Here is a 26388-nt window from a genome sequence, read left to right as displayed (position 1 = left end):
CTATACCCCACTCCCTCTAACATGTAAACTCACTGAGCAGGCCCTCAATCCCTCTGTTACTGTGTCACTATACCCCACTCCCTCTAACATGTAAACTCACTGAGCAGGCCCTCAATCCCTCTGTTACTGTGTCACTATACCCCACTCCCTCTAACATGTAAACTTACTGAGCAGGGCCCTCAATCCCTCTGTTACTGTGTCACTTTACCCCACTCCCTCTAACATGTAAACTCACTGAGCAGGCCCTCAATCCATCTGTTACTGTGTCACTTTACCCCACTCCCTCTAACATGTAAACTCACTGAGCAGGCCCTCAATCCCTCTGTTACTGTCACTATACCCCACTCCCTCTAACATGTAAACTCACTGAGCAGGGCCCTCAATCCCTCTGTTACTGTGTCACTATACCCCAATCCCTCTAACATGTAAACTCACTGAGCAGGGCCCTCAATCCCTCTGTTACTGTGTCACTATACCCCACTCCCTCTAACATGTAAACTCACTGAGCAGGCCCTCAATCCCTCTGTTACTGTGTCACTATACCCCACTCCCTCTAACATGTAAACTCACTGAGCAAGCCTTCAATCCCTCTGTTCTTGGTTACAACTACATGTATGTTCGTCCACCCATTGTAAAGCACAGCGGAATTTGATGGCGCTTTCTAAAAATTAACATAATAATAATAACTAGAAAAGCTACAATGTCTGGGGAAATTGTGTGAAGTGTTCTTGCCTCCACCAGTAGTCTACAACTGGAGTGGGTGGAGTAACTGGATGGAGTGGGCGGAGTAACTGGGTGGAGTGGCTGGAGTAGCTGTGGAAAGGTTGGAGTGTGGTTCACTTACTCTACAGCAAGGGCAGAGAGGAGTTTTCAAATCTTTCAAATCCCTCGAACATTCCACCAACTACCAACAGGAACTAATAGATTTCAAATAGAGCGGTTAAAAACAAACTGCTCCAAATTGCTCACTTCACTGGTGGTTGCCATCTTCAAATGGTCGTATTTTAAATCCTACAGCGAAGAGAATCACAAGACCCAGACCTACATTTTGATGTATAGTATGTCTCTGAGATATTAACAACGAAGGCACAATCCAGTTTAGAAATTGCCCTTCAAATTTGAGCTTTGCAGAGTGGAGTTTCAATGAATGTCAATGGACTGCGTGAGTTGCAAACAAATGGTCATATTGTGAAAACTATCAAGATTTGTGTAGGTGGGCCTGAAAATGAGGGAGTGGTGGCAGTTTAGAAATCATGTCCTGATTTTTCTGCTTTTGTCAGATCCCACTCTAGTTTTGAACATCTCGCCATTCATTCCTATGGGACCAATTTCGCCACAAAAACGTTGATATTTCGGAAACCATTAGTCGAAACGTTCCACAAAGTAATAGCACACTAATCGGGAACAACCTGCACGTTTCGGTATATTACTGTCTATGTAGTGTAAAAACTGTGGGAGGAGTTAGGGTGGTAAATTCGGCTATAATAATAATAATAACTAGAAAAGCTACAATTTCTGGGGAAATTGTGTGAAGTGTTCTTGCCTCCACCAGTAGTCTACAACTGGAGTGGGCGGAGTAACTGTTATCATTTATATAGCACATTTAATTGCAACGTTGTTGCACAGTTACATTAAACCATACATTTATAAAAACATTAGCAGGTGTACAAAAGGCCCTGTCTATGACATCACTTGCTGCTGCAGCCTGGCACAGGTCAGAGTATTTTGGCGGTTGCCATCTTCAAACGGTCGTATTTTAAAAACTATAAATCCTACAGCAAAGAGCTTTATATTGTGAGAATCACAAGACCCAGACCTACATTTTGATGTATAGTATGTCTCTGAGATATTAACAATGTAACAATGAAGGCACAGTCGCAGTTTAGAAATTGCCCTTCAAATGTGAGCTTTGCAGAGTGGAGTTTCAATGAATGTCAATGGACTGCGTGAGTTGCAAACAAATGGTCATATTGTGAAAACTATAAAGACTATGGCTTAGCTGTGGACATTTTTAGTGGCAGCAGGGATAGCTGAACATTTTGATATAAGATTTGTGTAGGTGGGCCTGAAAATGAGGGAGTGGTGGCAGTTTAGAAATCATGTCCTGATTTTTCAGCTTTTGCCAGCTCCCACTCTAGTTTTGAACATTTTGCCATTCATTCCTATGGGACAAATTTCACCACAAGAACGACAATATTCCGTGAACCATTCGGCGAAACGTTCCACAAAGTAATAGCAATCCGATCGGGAACAATCTGCACGTTTTGGTATATTTTTGTCTACGTAGTGTAAAAACTGTGGGAGGAGTTAGGGTGGCAAATTTGTCTATAATAAGAATAAGAATAATATATATGTGAGATAACATTAAGTGGTCTTGCTATGCAAGAACACTTAACTAGAAAAGCTACAATTTCTGGGGAAATTGTGTGAAGTGTGCTTGCCTCCACCAGTAGTCTACAACTGGAGTGGGCGGAGTAACTGTTATTATTTATTTATATAGCACATTTAATTGCAACGTTGTTGCCCAAAGTGCTTCACAGTTACATTAAAACATACAGTTATAAAAACATTAGCAGGTGCAAAAGGCCCTGTCTATGACATCACTTGCTGCTGCAACCTGGCACAGGTCAGAGTATTTTGGCGGTTGCCATCTTCAAACGGTCGTATTTTAAAAACTATACATCCTACAGCGAAGAGCTTTATATTGTGAGAATCACAAGACCCAGACCTACATTTTGATGCAATAAAGAGTATGTCTCTGAAGGCACAGTCGCAGTTTAGAAATCATGTCCTGATTTTTCAGCTTTTGCCAGCTCCCACTCTAGTTTTGAACATTTTGCCATTCATTCCTATGGGACCAATTTCGCCACAAGAACGACGATATTTCGAGAACCATTCGGCGAAACGTTCCACAAAGTAATAGCACACCAATCGGGAACAATCCGCACGTTTCGGTATATTACTGTCTATGTAGTGTAAAAACTGTGGGAGGAGTTAGGGTGGTAAATTTGGCTATAATAAGAATAATATATATGTGAGATAACAGTAAGTGGTCTTGCTATGCAAGACCACTTAATAATAATATATATGTGAGATAACATTAAGTGGTCTTGCTATGCAAGAACACTTAACTAGAAAAGCTACAATTTCTGGGGAAATTGTGTGAAGTGTTCTTGCCTCCACCAGTAGTCTACAACTAGAGTGGGCGGAGTAACTGTTATTATTTATTTATATAGCACATTTAATTGCAACGTTGTTGCCCAAAGTGTTCACAGTTACATTAAAACATACGTTTAGAAAAACATTAGCAGGTGTACGAAAGACCCTGTCTATGACATCACTTGCTGCTCCAGCCTGGCACAGGTCAGAGTATTTTGGCGGTTGCCATCTTCAAACCGTCATATTTTAAAAACTATAAATCCTACAGTGAAGAGCTTTATATTGTGAGAATCACAAGACCCAGACCTACATTTTGATGCATGGATGTCTCTGAAGTATTAAAAATGAAGGACCAGTTGCAGTTTAGAAATCGTCCTTCAAGTTTGAGGTGGCTAGAGTGGAGTTTCAACAAATGGTCATATTGTGAAAACTACCAGGACTATGGCTTAGCCGTGGACATTTTTAGTGGCAGCAGGGATAGCTGAACATTTTGATATAAGATTTGTGTAGGTGGGCTTGAAAATTAGGGAGTGGTGGCAGTTTAGAAATCATGTCCTGATTTTTCAGCTTTTGCCAGCTCCCACTCTAGTTTTGAACATTTTGCCATTCATTCCTATGGGACAAATTTCGCCACAAGAACGAGGATATTCCGTGAACCATTCAGCGAAACGTTCCACAAAGTAATAGCAATCCGATCGGGAACAATCCGCACGTTTCGGTATATTACTGTCTATGTAGTGTAAAAACTGTGGGAGGAGTTAGGGTGGCAAATAATAATAATAATATATGTGAGATAACAGTAAGTGGTCTTGCTATGCAAGAACACTTAATAATAATATATATGTGAGATAACATTAAGTGGTCTTGCTATGCAAGAACACTTAATAACATAATAATAATAATATTTCCTGTCTGCCCCTACTCGCTATACCACATGTTTATCTCTTTTCCCTTTTATTTTCTGTTTAACAATAATAATCATTAGATATGCCCAATTAGACATAAGTCACAAAAACAAGATATATGTATTCCTCAGGAATTTGAAAATCTTGGCAATGGAATTGTATAAAATAATGTCTGGCAGTCTGGGTAAGAGCTAGTAATAGAAATATTAACTAAAACTCCTTCCAAATCATTACGTTTGGCCAAAATACTTGATTTTGAAAAAAAAAATCACAGTTTGCCTTTTTTGAGTCTTAATTTTATCTTTCAGTTTTCAGTTCGCTCCAATTAATGTTTAGTGAATTGCCCCAAACTGAATTTTACATTTTAGGCTACGAACCCAGTTTACTCAGCCTGTCTATTTTAGCCTAGAATTTATATGAACACTCCAAACACTATGATCACTCGCTGTGGTTATAGTGACAGGAGTACTCTAGCGCTCGCCCATTGTAAGCAGTCAATCCTTTTAAGGACAGTTTGATTTCTTACCTTCTTTGATCACCACTTCCCACTACTTCCTATGGTGAGACGGAGGCTCCGTTACCTTTCCTGAGCTCCACTAGCTCATTGATGGTGAGTGTCAGCTGATCGCACTCAGCCAATAAACCAACTCATGTGATTTCTTACCTTCTTCGGTCACCACTTCCCACTACTTCCTATGGTGAGACAGAGGCTCTGTTAGCTTTCCTTAGCTCCACTAGCTCATTGATGGAGAGTGTCAGCTGATTGCACTCAGCCAATAAACCAACCCATGTAATTTCTTACCTTCTTCGGTCATGACTTCCCACTACTTCCTATGGTGAGACGGAGGCTCCGTTAGCTTTCCTAAACTCTGCTAGCTCATTGATGGAGAGTGTCAGCTGATTGCACTCAGCCAATAAACCATCCCATGCACTGCAGGCCTCAGCTCCGATAGAGACCTCTCCATGGGAAATAGTGGACAAAGGGAGCAGTGCACAGAAAACCCCAGATAAGAAGTAAAATGCTTACAATGGTGCCAGGGCCCAGTAGTTGTCATGGTGTTTAAAGTGCTCCTATAAAATTACTTCTTTTTTTGACAATCTTTATTTTTATTTTTATGTCGCTTCAAAATAGTCATGACAGGCAGACAAGACAAGGGTTTGGAGTTAGAACAGTAGACATGTAGTCGAACCCTAGGAACAAACCAGATGAATTGAATAACATAGGCTGGTAAAAAAACATTAAAGGTGGGTTTTCTGGATGGATTAGGTAATCACGCTGTACAATAGAATGGGTATTTATAAAGTTTTGAGAACATTGCGAGTTTCGTGTGTTACCTTTACGCGCTTGGGCTTCAACCTCATAACATACTTGACCGTGTGTCAGGTGTTCAGTGGAGCGGGCCTGTCGCTACATCTTGTAGCAATAAAATTACTTTTAATTATCTGACACTTCAATAAATAACTCTGTGTAGTGGAGCCGCAATACTAAAATCCAAAATCTCCACTGGTGTTCTCAGAAGCTGGAAAAGAAGCATGGTTTAGCAGATCTATCCCAATCACCCAGTAACCGGACGACACACAGTTCTGGGAGCCAACTGGTTTATTCAGAGCCACACACGGCCTTTTATGCAAAAGCCCCTAGACTGGGTTTCCCATAAAAATTTACAGGGTAATCCTTCCCATGATCCTTTAAATTATCTCTCAGGTACAGAAAAATCGCCAATTTTTATGACACCCCAAAACACACATAAAACAACCATGTACCCCCTCAAGTCTTATACCCCTGGATAGCTGGATCTGAGTGCACAACATATCAGAAAAGCGCTCGGATCCCATGAACACAGCCAAAACGCCACCGGGGTAAAGTTTTGACAGTCGGTCTCTTTCGGGAGCATGAAAACGTACAAAATACCAAATGGATGCTTTCACACGTATGCTGATTGTGTGCCCCTCATTTGTGGGAATGATTCCACCGAACAGTGTTCTTCTCAGATGTATAGAAACGTATGCAGGCGGAGATGGAAGTTCAGCGGTGTTCGCGAGGTAGAGTGTCCAATTTTAGTTCCATACACTCAACGACCAAACACCGCTGCCTGCATTCACAGGAACAAGATGGCAGCCACCATGTGTTCATACATATGAATGATGTCCATCCAGCCAACAGTTTAGAACACAGGTGTGATCCATTATGGAAGTGTTAACAGAGGTAATGGAGGTTAACAAGCATATGGGTGGTCTGGACTTTTCATGGTTTTGTTAGGTGAACGCAGTTTTAACGAACAAACCAGGGATCATAAGCAGACATAGGTCAATTCCACCCAAACTGACTAGAACAAGTTGACAAGCTGGATTCCAGTCTCCGGTTTCGTACAATTGGATAAATGTTGCCGTTCTATAATCCTGATATCTGATCAATTCATGAAATGTGAAATTAGCCATGTATACCTGACCTGCGTACCTGTTCGTGAAAAACTCAAAGTACAAAAGGACATAGAGCCTCTCAGTTTAATATACAGACCACGTAACATGAGGTAACAATAGGAAATAGTATAAAATAAATAGATCACAGTATGAAATGGAAAACCCACTACAAGACAGAAAAGGACATAATTAGTGATTTCATTATATCAGCAAGAAAGTTCTCTAAGGTACACAAATGCAGTAAACATTTCCCAACTAAGCAGTATTTATTGTCTACAGGTCAACTCGCTGTAGTGGTTATGGTGTCAGCAGTGCAATCGGTCAAACTGTTTTAGAACATTTTTGTGTCTGATAAGCCCTGCAATGAGTGGATCGCTCATTGACTGGGAGCTGATCACTTTTATCCAATGAGCTAAGTCCCTCACCACCAGGCCCAGATAGCATAGGGTTTCATAGGAGGTTGGGAGCAGTGCACAGGAGATCACAGGTAAAAAGTGAAACCAACCAAGGCCACTATAGCACCCTGCAGTGGTTATGATGCTTTAAAGGGACCTTCTAAGCATAAAATAACACTACAGTGAAATGATCATAAGGTAACATAAGGAAGCCACCTAGATCTGGGATAAACATGGTGGCCATAAAGACATTGAGCTAAGTCATTTTCACCATTCCTATAGTAGGAGTCAAAGTATAGGCCTGTGTAGGACCTGGTAAACTGTTACCCCATCTCTCCTGTCACAAACATCATGACATAGTCCTGTGTGCTATAGTGGTTATGGTGCTATGATTCCCCTGGCACCATGTGGCAGTAAGTAGTCAAATCTTCTTCAAATGGCTTAGCATTTCCGTGCTTCCACTGACACCTTCTGCCCAGACTCCTACAGTAGGGACTTCCCCGTTACTGATATCAGAAGAGAATTGAGGATTGCAGGTGCCTGGTGGACTCAAGTAAGTGCCAAACACTGCAGAAATTCGATTGTTATGGTTATGGTGCCTAGCAGCCCCTTTAAACAAACTACTTAGTAATGGCTTATGTTATATGGACATTCTTTCTACATATGGACATTTCAAGACTCATCCAGCTCCATATGTATCTCTTTTTATCTACAAATAAATTTTCAAGTGAAAATGGCGCAGATTATAAAATAGAAACACACATAATTTACATTTTGTTTGTGCTGTATATAACTTTCATTCATGTTAATAGAGGTGAAGAAGGTGTTACTATCAAGTCCACATCTGTTTTCCAGTGTTTAGATCAATAGCGTTCTCCAAGTTTCTGAACCATAAGAGGACACCACAGGGCTATGTATACAAAGTATCTTGATGGGTTTTCACAAATAAGATATCAAGGGATTTGGTGGGGTGTCTCCAGCATTTCCATTAAGAATGTGTCTATGGGGGTATCACCAATGAGTTTGAAGAAGAAGAGGTGCTCCAGGCATTTAAGTCCAATAGATCTCAATGCTGGAAGTCGTAGGAGAAGCTTTGCAAACCTGTAAAATGGAGGGAAGTTTTAAATATATCTAGATCATTAACTGCTGTAAGTAAATATTTAACCCCTTAAGGAAGGCTGCGTTCTATGGAGTCCTTTTTTGGGCAGTCCTAAATGCTGGTGGGTGGCATAGAACGTCCCCGCCATCTAGGGGACTTACTGGGTCCCCGCCGATCCCACGACGGCAGTCGCGTTCCGGGGAGCTGCCTGGGAGCTCAGGCAGCCTCCTTCAGCATGACCCAGCCCTCCAGGGCCATGTGATCACGGGGTCCTTGCGATCACATGGCCGGAATAGCCTGCTCATGCAGTGCCAGCAGGAGGACTGCCTGAGCTCTCAGGCTGTCCTCCTGCTGCCTGTAAAAAAGTTTTAAAAGTAAGTAAAAGTAAACAAAAGTTTAATAAAGTAAATTAAAGTACTTAGATATTATATATATATATATATGCATATGATCTAAGTACTTTTATATTGACATACACACACATAAACTATTATTCTAAGTGTATTTTAATAATAATATATATATATATATACAAAATCCAAAAATGCTTGCACTCCTGGTAAAGGTACTAATATTGCCCGGTGCTGATCCAGCACAATGATGTAGATATTCCAATAAATGGATAGCACTCCAGGGTCTTTCAGATGAAAATAAAATGTAACTTTTAATTCATGTTAAAAATAAAAAAATACATCAACGTTTTGGCTCTCAACGTTTCAGACATCTTGAAGAAGGCTCCAGAGGAGAGCCGAAACGTTGATGTATTTTATTTTTTATTTTCAACATGAATTAAAAGTAAAATTTTATTTTCATCTGAAAGACCCTGGAGTGCTATCCATTTATTGGAATATCTATCTATCTATCTATCTATCTATCTATCTATCTATCTATCTATCTATCTATCTATCTATCTATCTATCTATCTATCTATCTCATGGTTTTCCTCTTATCTCTCCCAACGCTCATTCAGTGTCTCCTTTTCTAATGATACCTCCTCCCCTCACCCTGTCTCGGTTGGAGTCCCCCAAGGCTCCGTCCTTGGTCCCCTTCTATTTTCTCTTTATACTGCCTCTCTTGGCAAACTTATTATCTCTTTTGGATTCCACTACCACCTGTACGCTGATGACACCCAGCTATATCTCTCCTCCCCGGGCCTCTCCCCTCCCGTCCTGCAACGTGTCACTGCTTGCCTTTCTTCCATCTCTGACTGGATGTCCTCCCGCTTTCTGAAACTCAATCTCTCAAAAACTGAGCTTCTTGTCTTTCCTCCTCCTAATACTGATCCTCCTCTTTCGCTCTCCCTTCAAGTTTGTGGTACCAACATCAGTCCATCCTTGCAAGCGCACTGTCTTGGCGTCATACTTGACTCTGGTCTCACCTTTGAGCCTCACATCCAGCATATTGCCAAATCCTGTAGATTCCATCTTAAAAACATAGCCCGCATCCGCCCCTTTCTTGCACCAGATACTACCAAGGAGCTTGTCCATGCTCTAGTAATTTCCCGCATGGATTACTGTAACCCTCTCCTGATTGGTCTTCCCAATAGCCGTACTGCACCCCTACAGTCCGTAATGAACGCTGCTGCTAGATTGATTTTCCTCTCTAGTCGTTTCTCTCACACCTCACCCCTCTGCCAGTCCTTACATTGGCTTCCTGTATGATATAGGAGTCAATTCAAGGTACTAACTCACACCTATAAAGCACTGAACAACTCTAGCCCCTCTTATATCTCCTCACAGATCCATAGGTATGTCCTTTTTCGGTTTCTCCGCTCTGCCTGTTGTCCGCACCCGTACGGCCAACTCGCGCTTGCAGGACTTCTCGCGGGCGGCTCCCTTCCTATGGAATAGCCTGCCTGCCGCCATCAGACTCTCCCCTAGTCTTGCATCTTTTAAGAAGTGCCTTAAAACCCATCTCTTTAGGAAAGCTTATGGCCTCCAAGACTAACCCTTACCTCACATACCTGTCTCTTGCCCTCTCCTAAAGGGCAGCCCACCTTATTTGATTGCAAATTCCTGTCCTAATGTGTTTTACACCCACCTCCTATAGAATGTAAGCTCGATCGAGCAGGGTCCTCTTCAACCTATTGTTCCTGTAAGTTTATTTGTAATTGTCCTATTTATAGTTAAATCCCCTCTCATAATATTGTAAAGCGCTACGGAATCTGTTGGCGCTATATAAATGGCAATAATAAATATAAATATAAATATAAATATAAAATTAAAATTATATACAAAAATAGATAGCTTGGCACTCACCCTATCTCCCATTAAGTAGATGTCTTTATGCCTTGGTGCAATCCCACGTTATGGAATATATGGAGAAATAAGAGATGCACTCTCAGGTCTTTACGAAAAATCCGTTTTTTTTTTCCGGTAAAATAGTTACATCATGTGACTGACGTTTCGACCCTACAGGGTCTTCCTATACCCTATGTGTTGTTGTCCTAATCGAGAAAGGTTGTCGTTTTGTAATACCTCTCTCGGTTAGTGTATGGTATTTTTTTTTTTGTTCTGTCTTCTTGTTTTCTACTACTATAAACAACTTAATAAAAATAATTGAAATCCCGTAAAGACCTGAGAGTGCATCTCTTATTTCTCCATATAATTAAAATTATATATGTATTAAATAATCATTAAAAAATTGAAAAATTAAAAAATAAAATATAAAATTACATTAAATTTGAAAAAAAAGATATACAGGTATATTTCACTCTAACTGTATTTTTATATTAGTATACATATATATTTAAATCACAATACATTTAGAATGATGCTATAAATACATATATGTAACTATATATATAAATACAAATAATATTAAAATATATATATATACACATTAATATTTAAACACATATACATTTATATTTAAATTCTACATATATATTTATATAATATTTTTACATGATTAAGTCATTTAATTAATTACAATTTCAGGGACTTGCCTGATAATTCAGGCAGAAAGTCCAGAGTATATAGTTCACAAGCCCTATATTTTACCCTGTAACTTTCCAAGACACCATAAAACCTGTACACGGGGGTTACTGTTTTACTCGGGAGACTTCGCTGAACACAAATATTAGTGTTTCAAAACAGTAAAACATATCACAACAATGATATTGTCAGTGAAAGTACAGTTGATTGCATTTTTCACACACAACACTTTCACTGACAATATAATTTTTTTTGACAATATAATTTTTTTGATAAGTTGTAATGTTTTAATATTTGCGTTCAGCGAAGTCTCTTGAGTATAACAGAACACCCCCATGTATAGGTTTTATGGTGTTTTCAAAAGTTACAGAGTTTAATAGAATACTTGCATTTCCATTTTTTCACATTCAAATTCGCCAGTTTGGTTATGTTGCCTATGAGACCGTATGGTAGCCCAGGAATGAGAATAACCCCCATGATGGCATACCATTTGCAATAGTAGACAACCCAAGGTATTGCAAATGGGGTATGTCCAGTTGTTTTTAGTAGCCACTTAGTCACAAACACTGGCCAAAATTATCGTTCAAATCAGTTTTTTGCATTTTTCACACACAAATTAGAACGCTAACTTTGACCAGTGTTTGCGACTAAGTGGCTACTAAAAAAGACTGGACATACAGCATTTGCAATAACTTGGGTTGTCTACTTTTGCAAATGGTATGCCATCATGGGGGTAATTCTCATTCCTGGGCTACCATACGGTCTCAAAGGCAACATAACCAATCTGGGATTTTTCAATGTGTATAAGCTAAAAAATTGAATGTGCTATATTTGACCCTGTAACTTTCCAAAACACTATACAACTTGTACTTGGGGGTACTATTGTACTCGAGAGACTTTACTGAATCCAAATATGTGCATTGTATTGCAGTAACAGCTAACAGTATCATGACATTCACAGTTAAAATGCCAGGCAGTACTAAAAAAATCGTAATTGTTCACATTTTGTTTTACATTTTATTCATATTAATTTATGTTTAATATATAAATATTATAAATTAAATGGAAGCCCTGTTTCCCCTGAATAAAATGATATATAATAAGGGGGGGTGCATTTAATATGAAAGAGGTGAATTACGGTTGGACAGACATATAGCGCAAATGCCAGGTTTTGTTTACGTTTTGTTTTTATGACAACTTGTACAACTGTCTCAGTCCTTAAAGGGTTAAACACCTCCGAACTCTTCCTCTTACACAAATTCCCTTATTTGTATTTACAAATGATTAGAAATATTAGAATTATTAGAATCTGGTGTTAGAGTTATACGCGCCAGTGTCATGAGGTTCTCAAAACCTGTTCTCCTGGTCAAGGGCTCTTCTGTATATTAAATGGAATGGGACTTAATGTATATAGAATGGAATGGGACGTAACGTGTATTGAATGGAACTGGATTTAATGTGTATTGAATGGAATAGGACGTAACGTGTATTGAATGGAACTGGATTTAATGTATATTGAATGGAATAGGACGTAACGTGTATTGAATGGAACTGGATTTAATGTATATTCAATGGAATAGGACGTAACGTGAATTGAATGGAACTGGATTTAATGTGTATTGAATGGAATAGGACGTAACGTGTATTGAATGGAACTGGATTTAATGTATATTCAATGGAATAGGACGTAACGTGAATTGAATGGAACTGGATTTAATGTATATTCAATGGAATGGGACTTAATGTATATAGAATGGAATAGGACGTAACGTATATGGAATGGAACTGGACTTAATGTATATTGAATGGAATGGGACGTAACGTGTATTGAATGGAACTGGATTTAATGTATATTGAATGGAATAGGACGTAACGTGTATTGAATGGAACTGGATTTAATGTATATTCAATGGAATAGGACGTAACGTGAATTGAATGGAACTGGATTTAATGTATATTAAATGGAATGGGACTTAATGTATATTGAATGGAATGGGACTTAACGTATATGGAATGGAACTGGACTTAATGTATATTGAATGGAATGGGAATTAACGTATATGGAATGGAACTGGACTTAATGTATATTAAATGGAATGGGACTTAATGTATATTGAATGGAATAGGACGTAACGTATATGGAATGGAACTGGATTTAATGTATAGTGAATGGAATGGGACTTTGTGTATATTCAATTGAATAGGACGTAACGTGTATGGAATGGAACTTAGGTCCCATGTATATTAAATGGAATAGGATGTAACGTATATTGAATAGGACTTAAAGGACCACTCCACACCCCAAAAGCACTTCAGCTTGCTGACGTGCTTTATGAGTGAGGAGTACCCTCATTTAACCCCAGTTCATAAAAGTGCAGATTTTTATGAGAAATCAGCACTTTTATAAATTAACAAGGGTACTCCCCCCGGCTGTCAAACAGCCAGGGAGGATTCCTTCCTACTTCAGTTAGCTCCCCTGAACTAACAGAAGTGGCAGGCTCACTCTACTTCAGTGTGTCTGCCTCCCCTCCCTCCCTAACAGACCTCATACCAGTTTCAGCAGTGCACAAGAGGCGGACGCGCGTGCACGTGGGGACAAAGTCAGAGGCTTCTCAATATTTTTTGGGGAGTTGTCTTTTAAAGGGTCACTATAGGGTCCTGACCCTATAGTGTTAAAACCACCATCTAGCCCCCCTGGGCCCCTCATGCCTCCCTAAATATAGCAACATCTTACATGTATTCAAGCCTGAAGCTGCTGGCTCTGCCCTGTCTGCCTCAGACCAGAAAGCAGTCTGCTGACATCATTAGAAGTGGTAGCCTGATCCAATCACAGTGCTTCCCCATAGGATTGGCTGAGACTGACAAGGAGGCAGATCAGGGGTAGAGCCAGCATGATTCAAACACAGCCCTGGCCAATCAGCATCTCCTCATAGAGATGAATTGAATCAATGTATCTCTATGAGGAAAGTTCAGTGTCTGCATGGAGGAGACACTGAATGTTTGGATGCAATTTAGGCAGCCATGACCCAGGAAGGATCTCTAACAGCCATTTGAGGAGGAGGAGAATTTCTCACCTTCCAGGTTGGTCGGGATATTTCTGTTTGGTGTAGGATTCTAGAGCTGCATATACCTTTTCACGCAACACCTCCACCTCGGCAGAATTAGATAGTCCTTTTGCATCTAAAATAATGACGTAAACTAATTAGACATACTTAATGTACATTTCTTACCTTCCAGCTTTCTTTATCTGGCTGTTATCTATAGTAGTGTCTCGATTAGTATAGGACAGAAAATAAAAGTGTTCACCAAAAAATCAAAGTGTTTACCAAATATGGAATGAATGTTCACAGTGCCCAGATTGTTATAAACCACACCTCACTAACGTCAAAATGGTTTTCTGGGATTATTATGTCCCTCACACAAAGGACTTGCCATCATTTTGTATCTGAACTGCCCTTTTTGGGGTCAATGTGCAAATGATGCAGATTCTCTCTGTAACGGCACATGTGAACAAAAACCAGCTTGAGACATGATCTGGGACTAACTAAATTCATTCTCAGTATTCACTCGCACTCTGCTTCAGTTTTGACTATGCAGTCCAACACATTCAACACATGAAATTAATCTTTTGTTAGGCAAAAAAACATTGATGTTAATCACGTTAAGAAGCATAGGCTAGATTGTAAAAGGTAACAGACATACAAGAATTAAATTAATTATTGTGAACTGGATGTCTTTTGTTGACCCTTACAAAGTGGAATATCTGGTGGTGAGGTTCTGAAAACCTGTTCTGCTGGTCATGACTTAGAATTAGTTATCAGACAAGGGTAATTACCAGTTCTATTAATTGTATCAAAGTAAACGAGAATGGAGATGTGACGGGAATTAGTTTTCTTTACCTGGATTGAATAAAACAATTGCTCGCAGGCATCCCAGCTCTGATTTATCCATTTCCATGTCTTTCATTTTAGAGACCAGTTCAGTCAGCACCCTATTGAAATAAAATCAGTGAGAAGTTTTCGGTATTGTTGGCAAAGGATAGACTTAGAAGAAGTTTTACCTGTCAAAGATGGAGCCTACACCAGCATTGTGTGCACTGCTTCTATGGACGTGAAGCCCTGTTGCAAGGAGAATACCATCCTGAACAGACACAGAGCGGTGAGAAAAGGATGCAATCAGCAACTCGTTCCAACCTACAAATAGACACATAACATCGCTAAGAACCGATAAGGAATGTGAATATCGCATGCAGCATATCCATGACCGTACCAGGGATGTCTTCCATTTTATATCAGATATATTGGGTTTAACAGACAGGAGGCAATGTTGAAGCTAAATAAACTCTGAACTTTAAACTGATAATATTAGCACCAAAACAATTTTAGTTAGTGAAGCAGTGTTGCTGTATAGATCATGCCCCTGCAGTCTCGCTGCTCGATTTTCTTCCATTCAGGAGTTAAATCACTTTGTTTATACAGCCTAGTCACACCTCCCTGCATGTGACTTACACAGCCTTCCACAAACACTTCCTGTAAATAGAGATCTGATGTTTTAACTTCCTTTATTGCACGGTCTGTTTAAATTTATTATCTCTGGCTCTGATAATTGTTCAAGTTAAATTACGTAGCAGGAGATAAAAACTTCTAAAGTAAGTAACATCTGATTGAAAATGAAACCATTTTTCATGCAGGCTGCTTCAGTCACAGCCTGGGGAGCTGTGGCTAGGGCTGCATAAACAGAAATACAAGTGATTTAACTCCTAAATGGCAGATAATTGAGCAGTTAGACTGCATGGGCATGATCTATACACCACAATCTGCTTCATTAAGCTAAAGTTGTTTTGGTGACTATAGTGTCCCTTTAAGTGTTGGATCTGTTTGAACCATTTTGCCTTTTTCTGGGCATTTGTACTAATGGATACAATGATTACATCACTTATTGATTACTAGACTTGATAATGTGGTGTAAAGTAGAAAATTCTGAATATCATATAACAGACAGATGCAGAGCTTAGCCTTAGCAAACCCGTTGGTACAAAGGTTGATGTGTTAATTGCAACAATGAAATATTACATTATTCTTGTAGATAAGTAATGTGCGCATGACAGATTCTGAACAAACATGTTATGTAGTGATGTACCGAACTGTTCGCCGGCGAATAGTTCCTGGCGAACATAGCGTGTTCGTGTTCGCCGCCGCGGGCGAACACATAGGCGGTTCAATCTGCCCCCTATTTGTCATCATTGAGCAAACTTTGACCCTGTGCCTCACGGTCAGCAGACACATTCCAGCAAATCAGCAGCAGTCTCTCCCTTCCACACCCTCCCACCTCCCTCCCAGCATCCATTTTCGATTCATTCGGAAGATGCATGCTTAGTGAGAGGAGGGAAAGTGTAGCTGCTGCTGATTAGATAGGGAAATTCATAGCTAGGCTAGGGTATTCAGTGTCCACTACAATCCTGAAGGACTCATCTGATCTCTGCTGTAAGAACAGCACCCCAAAAAGCCCTTTTAACCCCTTAAGGACATATGACATGTGTGACATGTCATGATTCCCTTTTATTCCAGAAGTTTGGTCCTTAAGGGGTTAAGGGCTAGAACATCAGTCTGCTTTTTTTTTTTTTTTTTGTGTAATGTAATTGCAGTTGCCTGCCTGCCAGCTTCTGTGTCAGGCTCACAGTGCATACTGTGCCCATTTGCCCAGTGCCACCACTCACTCACTGCTGGTGTCACAATAGCTTAAGATTGCATTTAAAACCAAAAAAAGTTTTTCACTGTAATAGATTGAAGAAGAGCAGTTAGTTGTCTGCCAGCTTCTGTGTCAGGCTCAGTGGATACTGTGCCCATTTGCCCAGTGCCACCACTCATATCTGGTGTCTCTGTAGCGTGCTTTTACAAAGAAAAACAGTTTTCCAGTGTAAGCTAATAGCAGTCAGTGTCCTTAAAGTGGGTGTTTCAGGCCTTCAGCGTGTGCCCTGCAGAACCCTGCCAGCGTACTTTGACAGTTGCCACTCATATCTGGTGTCTCTATAGCGTGCTTTTACAAAGAAAAACAGTTTTCCAGTGTAAGCTAATAGCAGTCAGTGTCCTTAAAGCGGGTGTGTCAGGCCTTCCTTCAGCGTGTGCCCTGCAGAACCCTGCCAGCGTACTTTGACAGTTGCCACTCATATCTGGTGTCTCTGTAGCGTGCTTTTACAAAGAAAAAAAGGTTTCCAGTGTAAGCTAATAGCAGTCAGTGTCCTTAAAGCGGGTGTTTCAGGCCTTCAGCGTGTGCCCTGCAGAACCCTGCCAGCATACTTTGACAGTTGCCACTCATTTCTGGTGTCTCTGTAGCGTGCTTTTACAAAGAAAAAAAGGTTTCCAGTGTAAGCTAATAGCAGTCAGTGTCCTTAAAGCAGGCGTTTCAGGCCTTCCTTCAGCGTGTGCCCTGCAGAACCCTGCCAGTGCACATTGCCACTCATATCTGGTGTCACAATTTTGTGCATTTAAAACCAAAAAACTTTCTTCACTGTTATAGATTGAATAGCAGTTAGTTGTCTTCAAGCGGGTGTCAGGCCTACAGCGTGTACTCTGGCAACCTCTGCCAGTGCACATTGCCACTTATTTCTGGTGTCACAATAGCGTGCATTTAAAACATTTTTTTTTTCACTGTTATAGATTGAATAGCAGTTAGTTGTCTTCAAGCGGGTGTGTCAGGCCTACAGCGTGTACTCTGCAGACCTCTGCCATTGCACATTGCCACTCATATCTGGTCTCACAGTAGCTTGCACGCATAGTACCACTAATCCCCCAAAAAATGACAGGCAGAGGCAGGACACCCCACAGGGGCCATCGTGGTCGTGGTGCTGTGATTCCCTTTGGCCCTAGAATAATGCCCAGTTTTCAGAGGCCATGTACCCTGAACTTGAAAAGTTCTGAGGACATAGTTGACTGGCTAACACATCCATTTGAAGAAATGAGTGATGCGCAATCATTATTGCCAGAGGATGTAGATAACAGGGATATGTCTCAGGCAGCATTACCCACATGGACGTACGGTGTGATGATGATGATGTGGTACCCGCTGCTGCTTCCTTTGCTGAGTTGTCAGATACAAGTGAAGCGGTTGATGATGACGATGCGTCCATGGATGTCACGTGGGTGCCCGCTCGGCAAGAAGAAGAACCGGGGCGAAAGTTCAGATGGGGAGACAGAGAGGAGGAGGAGGAGACGAGTTGGAAGCAGGGGGAGGTCGTCTCAAGGAGCTAGTGGCACAGTCAGACAGCATGCATCGGCACCCGGGGTCAGCCCGACAGCACGCCAATCAACGCATGCTGTGTCCACCACCAGAATGCCGTCATTGCAGAGCTCAGCAGTGTGGAATTTTTTTTGTGTGTCTGCCTCTGACAACAGCGATGCCATTTGCAACCTGTGCCAAAAGAAACTGAGTCGTGGGAAGTCCAACACCCACCTAGGTACAACTGCTTTGCGTAGGCACATGATCTCACATCACAAACGCCTATGGGATCAACACATGAGTACAAGCAGCACGCCTACTCTAAGCCGCCATCCTCCTCCTGGTCCAGCATCTCCAGCCACGTCAACCACTGCTGTCCTCCTTGCCCCCTCTCAACCATCCGCCACTCCGTCTCCCACCTTGAGCAGTTCCCGCTCATCTGCCCACAGTCATGTGTCTGTCAAGGACATGTTTGAGCGTAAGAAGCCAATGTCAGAAAGTCACCCCCTTGCCCAGCGTCTGACAGCTGGCTTGTCCGAACTATTAGCCCGCCAGCTTTTACCATACAAGCTGGTGGAATCTGAGGCGTTCAAAATCTATGTAGCTATTGGGACAGTGGAAGGTACCCGGACGAAATTTCTTTTCACAAAAGGCAATCCCCAACCTGTACTCGATTATGCAAAAGGAAGTAATGGCATGTCTGGCACACAGTGTTGGGGCAAGGGTCCATCTGACCACTGATACCTGGTCTGCAAAGCATGGTATTGCTCCACATCAACGGCACCCCCCTAGCTCCCCAGGTACTATTCCACATCCCGGATACGGCAGTGTCACGCCGTCTTGGGTTTGACTTGCTTGAAAGCAGAGAGTCACACCGGACAAGCACTCCTGTCCGCCCTGAACGCACAGGTGGAAAAGTGGCTGACTCCGCAGCAACTGGATATCGGCAAAGTGGTTTGTGACAATGGAAAAAATGTGTTAGCGGCATTGAGCAATTGGGCAAGTTGAGCAAGTTGACACATGTGCCGTGCATGGCACATGTGTGTAATCTGATCGTACAACGCTTTGTGCATAAGTACACAGGCTTACAGGACATCCTGAAGCAGGCCAGGAAGGTGTGTGGCCATTTCAGGCGTTCCTACACGGCCGATAGGGTAGTAGATAAAGTATTGTACTTACAATTTATAGAGCAAGTACATTTGTACTTTTATATGTAATATATTTTTATAATAAATAGTTTATTTTACTGCATTTAGCTACTTATCTTTTATTATTTTACCTACATTTGATGTCCTGCTGACTACCTGGTGCCATCATAACCTTAGGTGGGGATAGTACCACCCATGCTGTGATTAGTAGAGCAGGTCTTGCTCTATAAATTGTAAGTACAATACTTTATCTACTACCCTGGTTTTACAGTACTTACTACACTATCAGAGTGTCTCTCTCTTTTATTTTCATTTTCTCATTTGGAGGATCAATATCATCTGTACCAGCTTGTATCCTTAGACGGGGATTATACCGTCCACGCTGAACAAAGTAGAGCTCTTATATAGCTCTACCCTATGTGAGTGATTTTCCTATAGTTACCCAGCACAAATATTTGCTATAAACTGTATTGCACTATTATTTTTTCCTCTGTTTTATTATTTCGAGGTACTTACCAACTCTCCTCTCAGAGGTGTATGTACGTATTATCCTTGGGCGCAGTATACGCCATATTTTATATTTTCTGTTTCACCAATACACAAGGTTTTGGGAATCCTTGTATTGTATACAGCAGTATTGTATACAGCAGCCCTTACTAATTCATCACGTTATAGCGGGCGCCTATACACTTTGTTTTTTCCTATTCTGCTCTGTGTCAGTGTGTATCAGGGTCTCTGAGGACAGGTGTCAATCCATATGTCAAGGTGTCAATCCATATGTCAAGGTGTCAATATGTCATATGTCAGGTGTCAATCCATATCCATTGTGATTTAGGAATGTTAGGTGATTTCTGCCCTTTATGGATTAAAAGCAGACTCTGCATCAACTGTGTAATTTTCCATGGGAGTTTTGCCATGGATCCCCCTCCGGCATGCCACAGTCAAGGTGTTAGTCCCCTTGAAACAACTTGTCCATCACTTTTGTGGCCAGAAACAGTCCCTGTGGGTTTTAAAATTCGCCTGCCCATTGAAGTCAATGGCGATTTGCCGGTTTGCGAACGTTTGCGGAAGTTCCCGTTCGCCGTTCGCGAACCGAAAATGTCGTGTTCGCGACATCACTACATCCGACTGATCTTTTGGGGTCAAGAAGGAATTTTTTCCTAGTTTGTTGCAAAATTGGAAGCGCTACAGACTAGGTTTTTTGCCTTCTTTTGGATCAACAGCAAAAACATATGTAAGGAAGGCTGAACTTGATGGACGCACGTCTCTTTTCAGCTATGTAACTATGTAACAATGTAAAATAAATAAAGTTTAAAAATTACCTGCTCGCAATAGAATCACTTGATCTTCTAAAGGTAAGTCAGAAAAATGCGGTATTCTTTTTGCCCATTCAACCAAGGTGAACAGTTGCTTGTCAGCTGCATGGCATATATTAGTAACTGGGTCACTTGTCTGGGACGGAAAACAAAACACACGTAAAAGACCCTCAAATTGAATGTAGACCTGTAAAGAAATGTCTGTTTTAATAACAAAAAAAGTCACCAAATTAAAACCTGGATTTAATATTGTTTCAAACGGTTTGAAATTCTTGCATAAACCTTTAAAATTATTTAATATTTTGACAAATATTTTAATATTTAGATTTTAAAAAATAAATGTTTATTTAAAAATATGAAATTATTTAAAAAGCTTGAAGGGACACTCCAGACCCCTAAAGCACTTTAGTTTGCTGAAATGCTTTATGAGTGAAGAGTGTGTCCTCTTTTTTTATTTTGCAAAATTTCAATAGAAGTAGACACTTTTATAAATGAAAATGGTTACACCCTCTTGGCTTCCAAGCAGCTGACAGGTAATATTACTTCCTGGTTTGTTTAGCTCAGTGGAGATAAACTTAAGAGGCAGCAATTGCCCAGAGTAGGTGACTTCTCATTGAGCTGTATTCTTCTAAAATGGAAATTTGTGTAAAACCTTTAAAAGAATTTACTCTAATAAAAAATGTATTTTTTTAGATTACTTTATATAAAATGATCAGGCAATTACTATTCCCATAGCTGTATATGAATAGCAATATTATATAATTGGTTTATTATTGTTGGATAAGATTTCCATCAGAATAAATATTTTGTGATAAACTTTTCAAATATTTTTTTCTATATATTAAAACATCAAAACATTTATCACATATAACTGAACCTCAATAACCATAAACCAAAAAAGGCTACTAAAAGAATCTATCCATGTGTTACCTCGGCATCATGGACTAACCACTAATGCCTACCTCAACCAGCCTCTCTACCTAATGTTAAATCAAAATAAACTATTGCATACTAAATTAAAGTGCTACAACTCCTGCCGACGGTGTGCGTGCTGACACACCGAAACACGCGTTGAGCTCTCTCTATTTTTGTTTTCACTTCACTTGGTAGCACTTTCATTTAGTATGCACTAGTTGTTATGGCACCCCAGGTATAGAAGGGGTAAAGCCGTGTAAGATGTTCCCTTTCCGAATGCAAAGGCAGCTACAAATCACTCCAAACAACCGAACAGAAATCATACGAATCATCCACACCATACGAATGCTCCAAACACCTGAACGGGAGAAAAACATACGAATAATTCCCTCCAAATACGAGACAAAGCTCCGTATTGAGGGTCAGCAGGAATCTTGTTTAATATGGGCTACCTGCCCGGTATTTATGCAGGTCTTCCACCAGGTGGACACTCCCCTAGGGGACCTGGTGGAAAACTGGGACAATAATATTACAGTAGCCAATCACAATGTTATACATATAATCACTCCCCTTTAGCTGTACAGGACCCTCCTCTCTATCCTGGAGATAATTGGAAAGTAACTCAATTATCTCCGAGGATAGAGGCAAAACTCTATGTTATACAGTGTAACAGAAATACACAAAAATATATAACTTCACAATTCCCCAACAGAATATCCACATTTAACGTATCCCCAGATAGCTGGGATCTGATCGCACAAAACTACAGAATAGCGCTCAGATCCTATGCATATAGTTCAATCACCATGGAGCCAAAGTCTTTCACATAGTCCTTTCATTATACGAATGGGCTCCATGGGACGGCTATCTGAGGGTGGCTCTGTTCGTATGAAAATGTGCCGCACAGCCATCGTTCGTATGAATAGATGAAACAGAGGAAGGGAGGTCGGCGGTTTCAGCGGTGTTCGTATGAAAATAGTAGCCGTTTTTAGTTCCACAGAATCGTCGACGAACACCGCTGGGTGTTCGTATGTCCAAGATGGCCGTCGCCTCGTGTTCGTTGATACGAACGACGACCACCCAGCCGACCATTAACATGGGGAAGTGTCTACGGTTAACCACAACGTTCAATGAGGCCAAGAGGTTAATAAGCAGCACACGTTCCCACTGGGTGGCCGGCAGTTTTGCAAGTCTTTCGGGAAAAAGGGGAAATAACACTGGACCCCTTCGGACAAGAAAAGGCACGAACAAACAGATGAATGAGCAACAGATAAACGTAATCCACAGACAGATGGTTCTGTCTCACTAGTTTATTTTTATTTATTTTTAGGCAGGGAGACTGGTTTAGGTAGGCATTAGTAGTCAGTCCACGGTGCCGAGGTAACACAGGGATAGATTATTTTCAGTAGCCTTTTTTGGTTTATGGTTATTGAGACTCAGTTCCTTCATCTTCCTCACTGTGCTTTTTTTTTTTTTTTAATTCTTTATTTTGGTTGCGCAGGTGAGTACAATAACAATACAGACGCCACAACAGCGTACTCGTGTATATCAAACATTCAAAACAGTGGCATGGGCATTAGCGCATTTTTTTTTTTTGATTACAGGCTTATTTCAAAAGCTGATCTCACAACATTGGTAGAAACAATCACATATGCTAAGAGTCATAGGCTTTATAAATTCAACGTTATACACTAACTTAAACGTTGTGTTGAGGGCAGGTAAGTAAATACGACAGGTCAGACAGTCCGGCAGTATGGTGTTTAGAGAGCTGCTAGTTAGCACAGTATGTTCAGTTAGTTCCTAATCTGTCCTGCCTCGATTATGTTAGTAGATATGCCATGAACATGCAGGTTTTCATAGTTGTACCAGTAGCTAATAATCAGGCACACTCAATTTTTGAGGAATCTAATCTGCAAACATATTTAAGCACAGCAGCGGTCTGAGTGTGATGATGGTTAAGTAGGTTAGGCCAGGATATTCAGGTGGAGTAGGTACTATACACAGAAAGAAAATAAAACCCAAATAAGAAACATATTGCCTATATTTGTGGCATACTGTCCACTATGCACGATTGAGACCTCACACAAAATGTGCCTAGGGAAGACAAAACAGTGTTACATAGGCTAAACAAGCTAGGCAGGCTAAACAATACCTGAGTGATTATGAGTGTACATGTCAATTCTGTAATATTTAATATTTACAGACGAAGCCCTACTATGCAGCATAACTTCGGCTTAAAGTGTTTTATTAAGCTGCAAACCGGCTAGACCTATTCGTCGATCTGGTAATATCATGGGATAGGCAGGCTTACTCAGGTAACACTAGTTGATTACCAAGGCTAGCGCGAAGCGCTAAGTTTATAGTAGCGATGTGTGCGAGGCCCAGAGGCAACCCTCAGGGAGGAGCCGGACACCTATCACCCAGCCCATGATAAATCAGCGTATATCTGAACGGGTCCCCTGCAGAGGTTTCTAGTCGGAGTGTGATATAGCTAAGCCGTTATGTGTGGGTAGGTTAATTAAACAGTACGTTACAAAAACAGATCATAAACTATCTATCATTCGCCTGTCGTGGGGATGTGGGGCATGAAAAATTAAAATTCAAATTAAAAATTGGCGGGACATAGTCCTCAATGGCTGCATTGATGTGATAGCATGACAGCCGTCCAGGCCGCCGTGCGGCAGGGAGAGTTGGTGAGTGTCAGCCTACACTAATGTTCGGCTCTGGCCGGGCACATTCCGAAAAGTCCCCTGGGGTCTTGGCGTCGCCGAGCATGGTTGCTGTTCTAACAGTAATGGCAGGCGTATGACAGGAATTCCACCTAGTCTATGCTCCATTATTAGGTATATACAACGTGTGAATTAGGCTGAGGGCAACACAAATTATGCCTACATCTCACTGTGCTTTTTACCTTTAGCTATACACGCTAATATAGGCAACCAAAGGCACCTTGAAATTTACTATACTAAAGCTTGCTTACAGAATTGGGCAAACTGCCATCTCCAAATGCCTCGAGTTTAGGTTCCACAGCAAGTTCAGCGTCTAGTATTCTCTCCACCGCCATTTCCTCACTTGAACTGCATGTCAATTCGGCTTCCGTGTCACTCTTGTCTCGACTTCTTTGTCTCTCTTCTTGCACCGCTGATGATGAGAAAGTTGATATATGTCATTAGAGAATAAAGAATGGGAGTACAAAATCAGGCTTTATTAATTCCAAAATGTAAATTCTTACCATTAAAGCAGACTTCCAACTAATATAAAAATACAAGTTTTGAGATATTTCGAGAGAGGTCAATATTTGCTCCTGCTGCGTCACACATCGGACGTTGGGGTTTAAACTTTTTATTGTACGTTGTTTATATTATTGTTTGTAATAAACATTTGAACCACACCAAAAATCTTCTTAAATAGCAATAGTATATTTCTTAAGAGTGCAATGACTCCAGCTCCGCCTTAAGTATCAAAGAATACACAAAAAATATTTTTTATTTCTCTCTTTATTGTGAAAAGATTACATCCCTTTATTGGTAAAACAGCAACGTTTTCACTGAGTGTCTTCATTAAGCAATGTGACACATTGTTTAGAATAAGAAGTGCTGTACATCTTTTTGTTTATTCTTTAACCCCTTAAGGACACATGACATGTGTGGCATGTCATGATTCCCTTTTATTCCAGAAGTTTGGTCCTTAAGGGGTTAAAAACCTTCTTAAGGTCCAAAACCCAGATGACAACTTTAATACCTTTATGGGCATCCTCAAACAAGCGGAACAGACTGGACATATGGTTCCTCAAAGAGTAAAACGTTTGGAATACAGAGATTTTTCACACAGTAATATGCTATTACGTTACATGTTAATTTACTAAAACACCATTGTAATGGAACTTATGGAAGTTTTAGAGGGAGTCATTGAACATACACACCTTCCCTTTTCATGCCCGTGGCCAAACACTTCTGATAACGACAGTACTGGCATCTATTGCGCTGGCGTTTGTCAATTAAGCAATCCTTGTTGTCTCGACAAGTGTAGACCAAGTCCTTTCTTATGGTTCGTTTAAAAAATCCTTTACAACCTTCACAGCTGTATACGCCGTAATGTTTGCCTGAAGGTTCAGATTTAACAAAGTAATTAATATTAGCTACATTGCCCTAATTCAAACCCATCTTTGCAAACATTGATGTTATTTACCACCCCCTGGTTCCCCTCTTCTCATACTTGACCATTTTGCTTCCTGGCCTCCCTGTTTATTTCCTCTAATATTCCATCCCTAATTCTTGTGGACTTCAACATTCCCATGTACCAACTCTTGACCTCAATAGCCTCAAAACGTCTTTCAATTACTTCTTCCCTTCGTCTATCCCACTGGGATGATTCTTCCACACATGAAGCTAACAGAACCCTCAATCTTTTTTTTTTTTTTTTAGATGCATGTACGATCTCTAATCTCTGTAACAGTACAATTTCCCTTTCCGTGTCACCACCTCTAATTATTTGTTCTTGAGAGCAAACCTCACCCATCATTCTCACCTAACCTTCCTCAAATTAGGAGGAAGCTGAATTCTATTGACCTCCGTCAACTCTCAGCTGATATCCATTCTTAACTCTCATTCATCCCTACTTTCACCTGTCCTTCTCTGGCTATTTTCTAATATAACACAAACTTTACCACTGCCCTGGACGCTGCAGCCCCACTCCAAACATAGACCTCAAGGAGGACGTGTCTCCAACTATGGCCAGTCAACATGCTACCTGCAGAGGTGCTCCCATTCAGCTGCTGGAGGAAGTCTTGCACCTTGTCAGACTTTCTCCATTATGAATTCATTGTGCGTTCGTACAGTGCAGATCTCACACAGTCATATTTTTCCTCTTTCATTAGTTT

General features: G+C 40.7%; 1 protein-coding gene across 1 annotated transcript in view; it reads right to left on the bottom strand.

The window, feature by feature from the left end:
- Positions 1-7422: 7422 nt before the first annotated feature.
- Positions 7423-26388, bottom strand: part of LOC134568909 (retinoic acid receptor RXR-gamma-like) — a 56454-nt gene continuing 37488 nt past the window's right edge. Inside the window, exons 4-10 of the mRNA XM_063427610.1 lie at positions 25432-25617; positions 24490-24650; positions 20601-20730; positions 14976-15108; positions 14815-14906; positions 13990-14095; positions 7423-7981 (exon numbers count right to left, since the gene is read on the bottom strand). Coding sequence (XP_063283680.1) covers positions 7834-7981; positions 13990-14095; positions 14815-14906; positions 14976-15108; positions 20601-20730; positions 24490-24650; positions 25432-25617 — 956 coding nt within the window. The 3' untranslated portion in view covers positions 7423-7833. The remainder of the gene's footprint in view (positions 7982-13989; positions 14096-14814; positions 14907-14975; positions 15109-20600; positions 20731-24489; positions 24651-25431; positions 25618-26388) is intronic.

The sequence above is a fragment of the Pelobates fuscus genome, chromosome 7 (assembly GCF_036172605.1).
Source record: "Pelobates fuscus isolate aPelFus1 chromosome 7, aPelFus1.pri, whole genome shotgun sequence".
Taxonomy (NCBI): domain Eukaryota; kingdom Metazoa; phylum Chordata; class Amphibia; order Anura; family Pelobatidae; genus Pelobates; species Pelobates fuscus.
The sequence above is the reverse complement of the archived record's forward strand: the minus strand, read 5'-3'. Positions and strand labels throughout refer to the sequence as shown.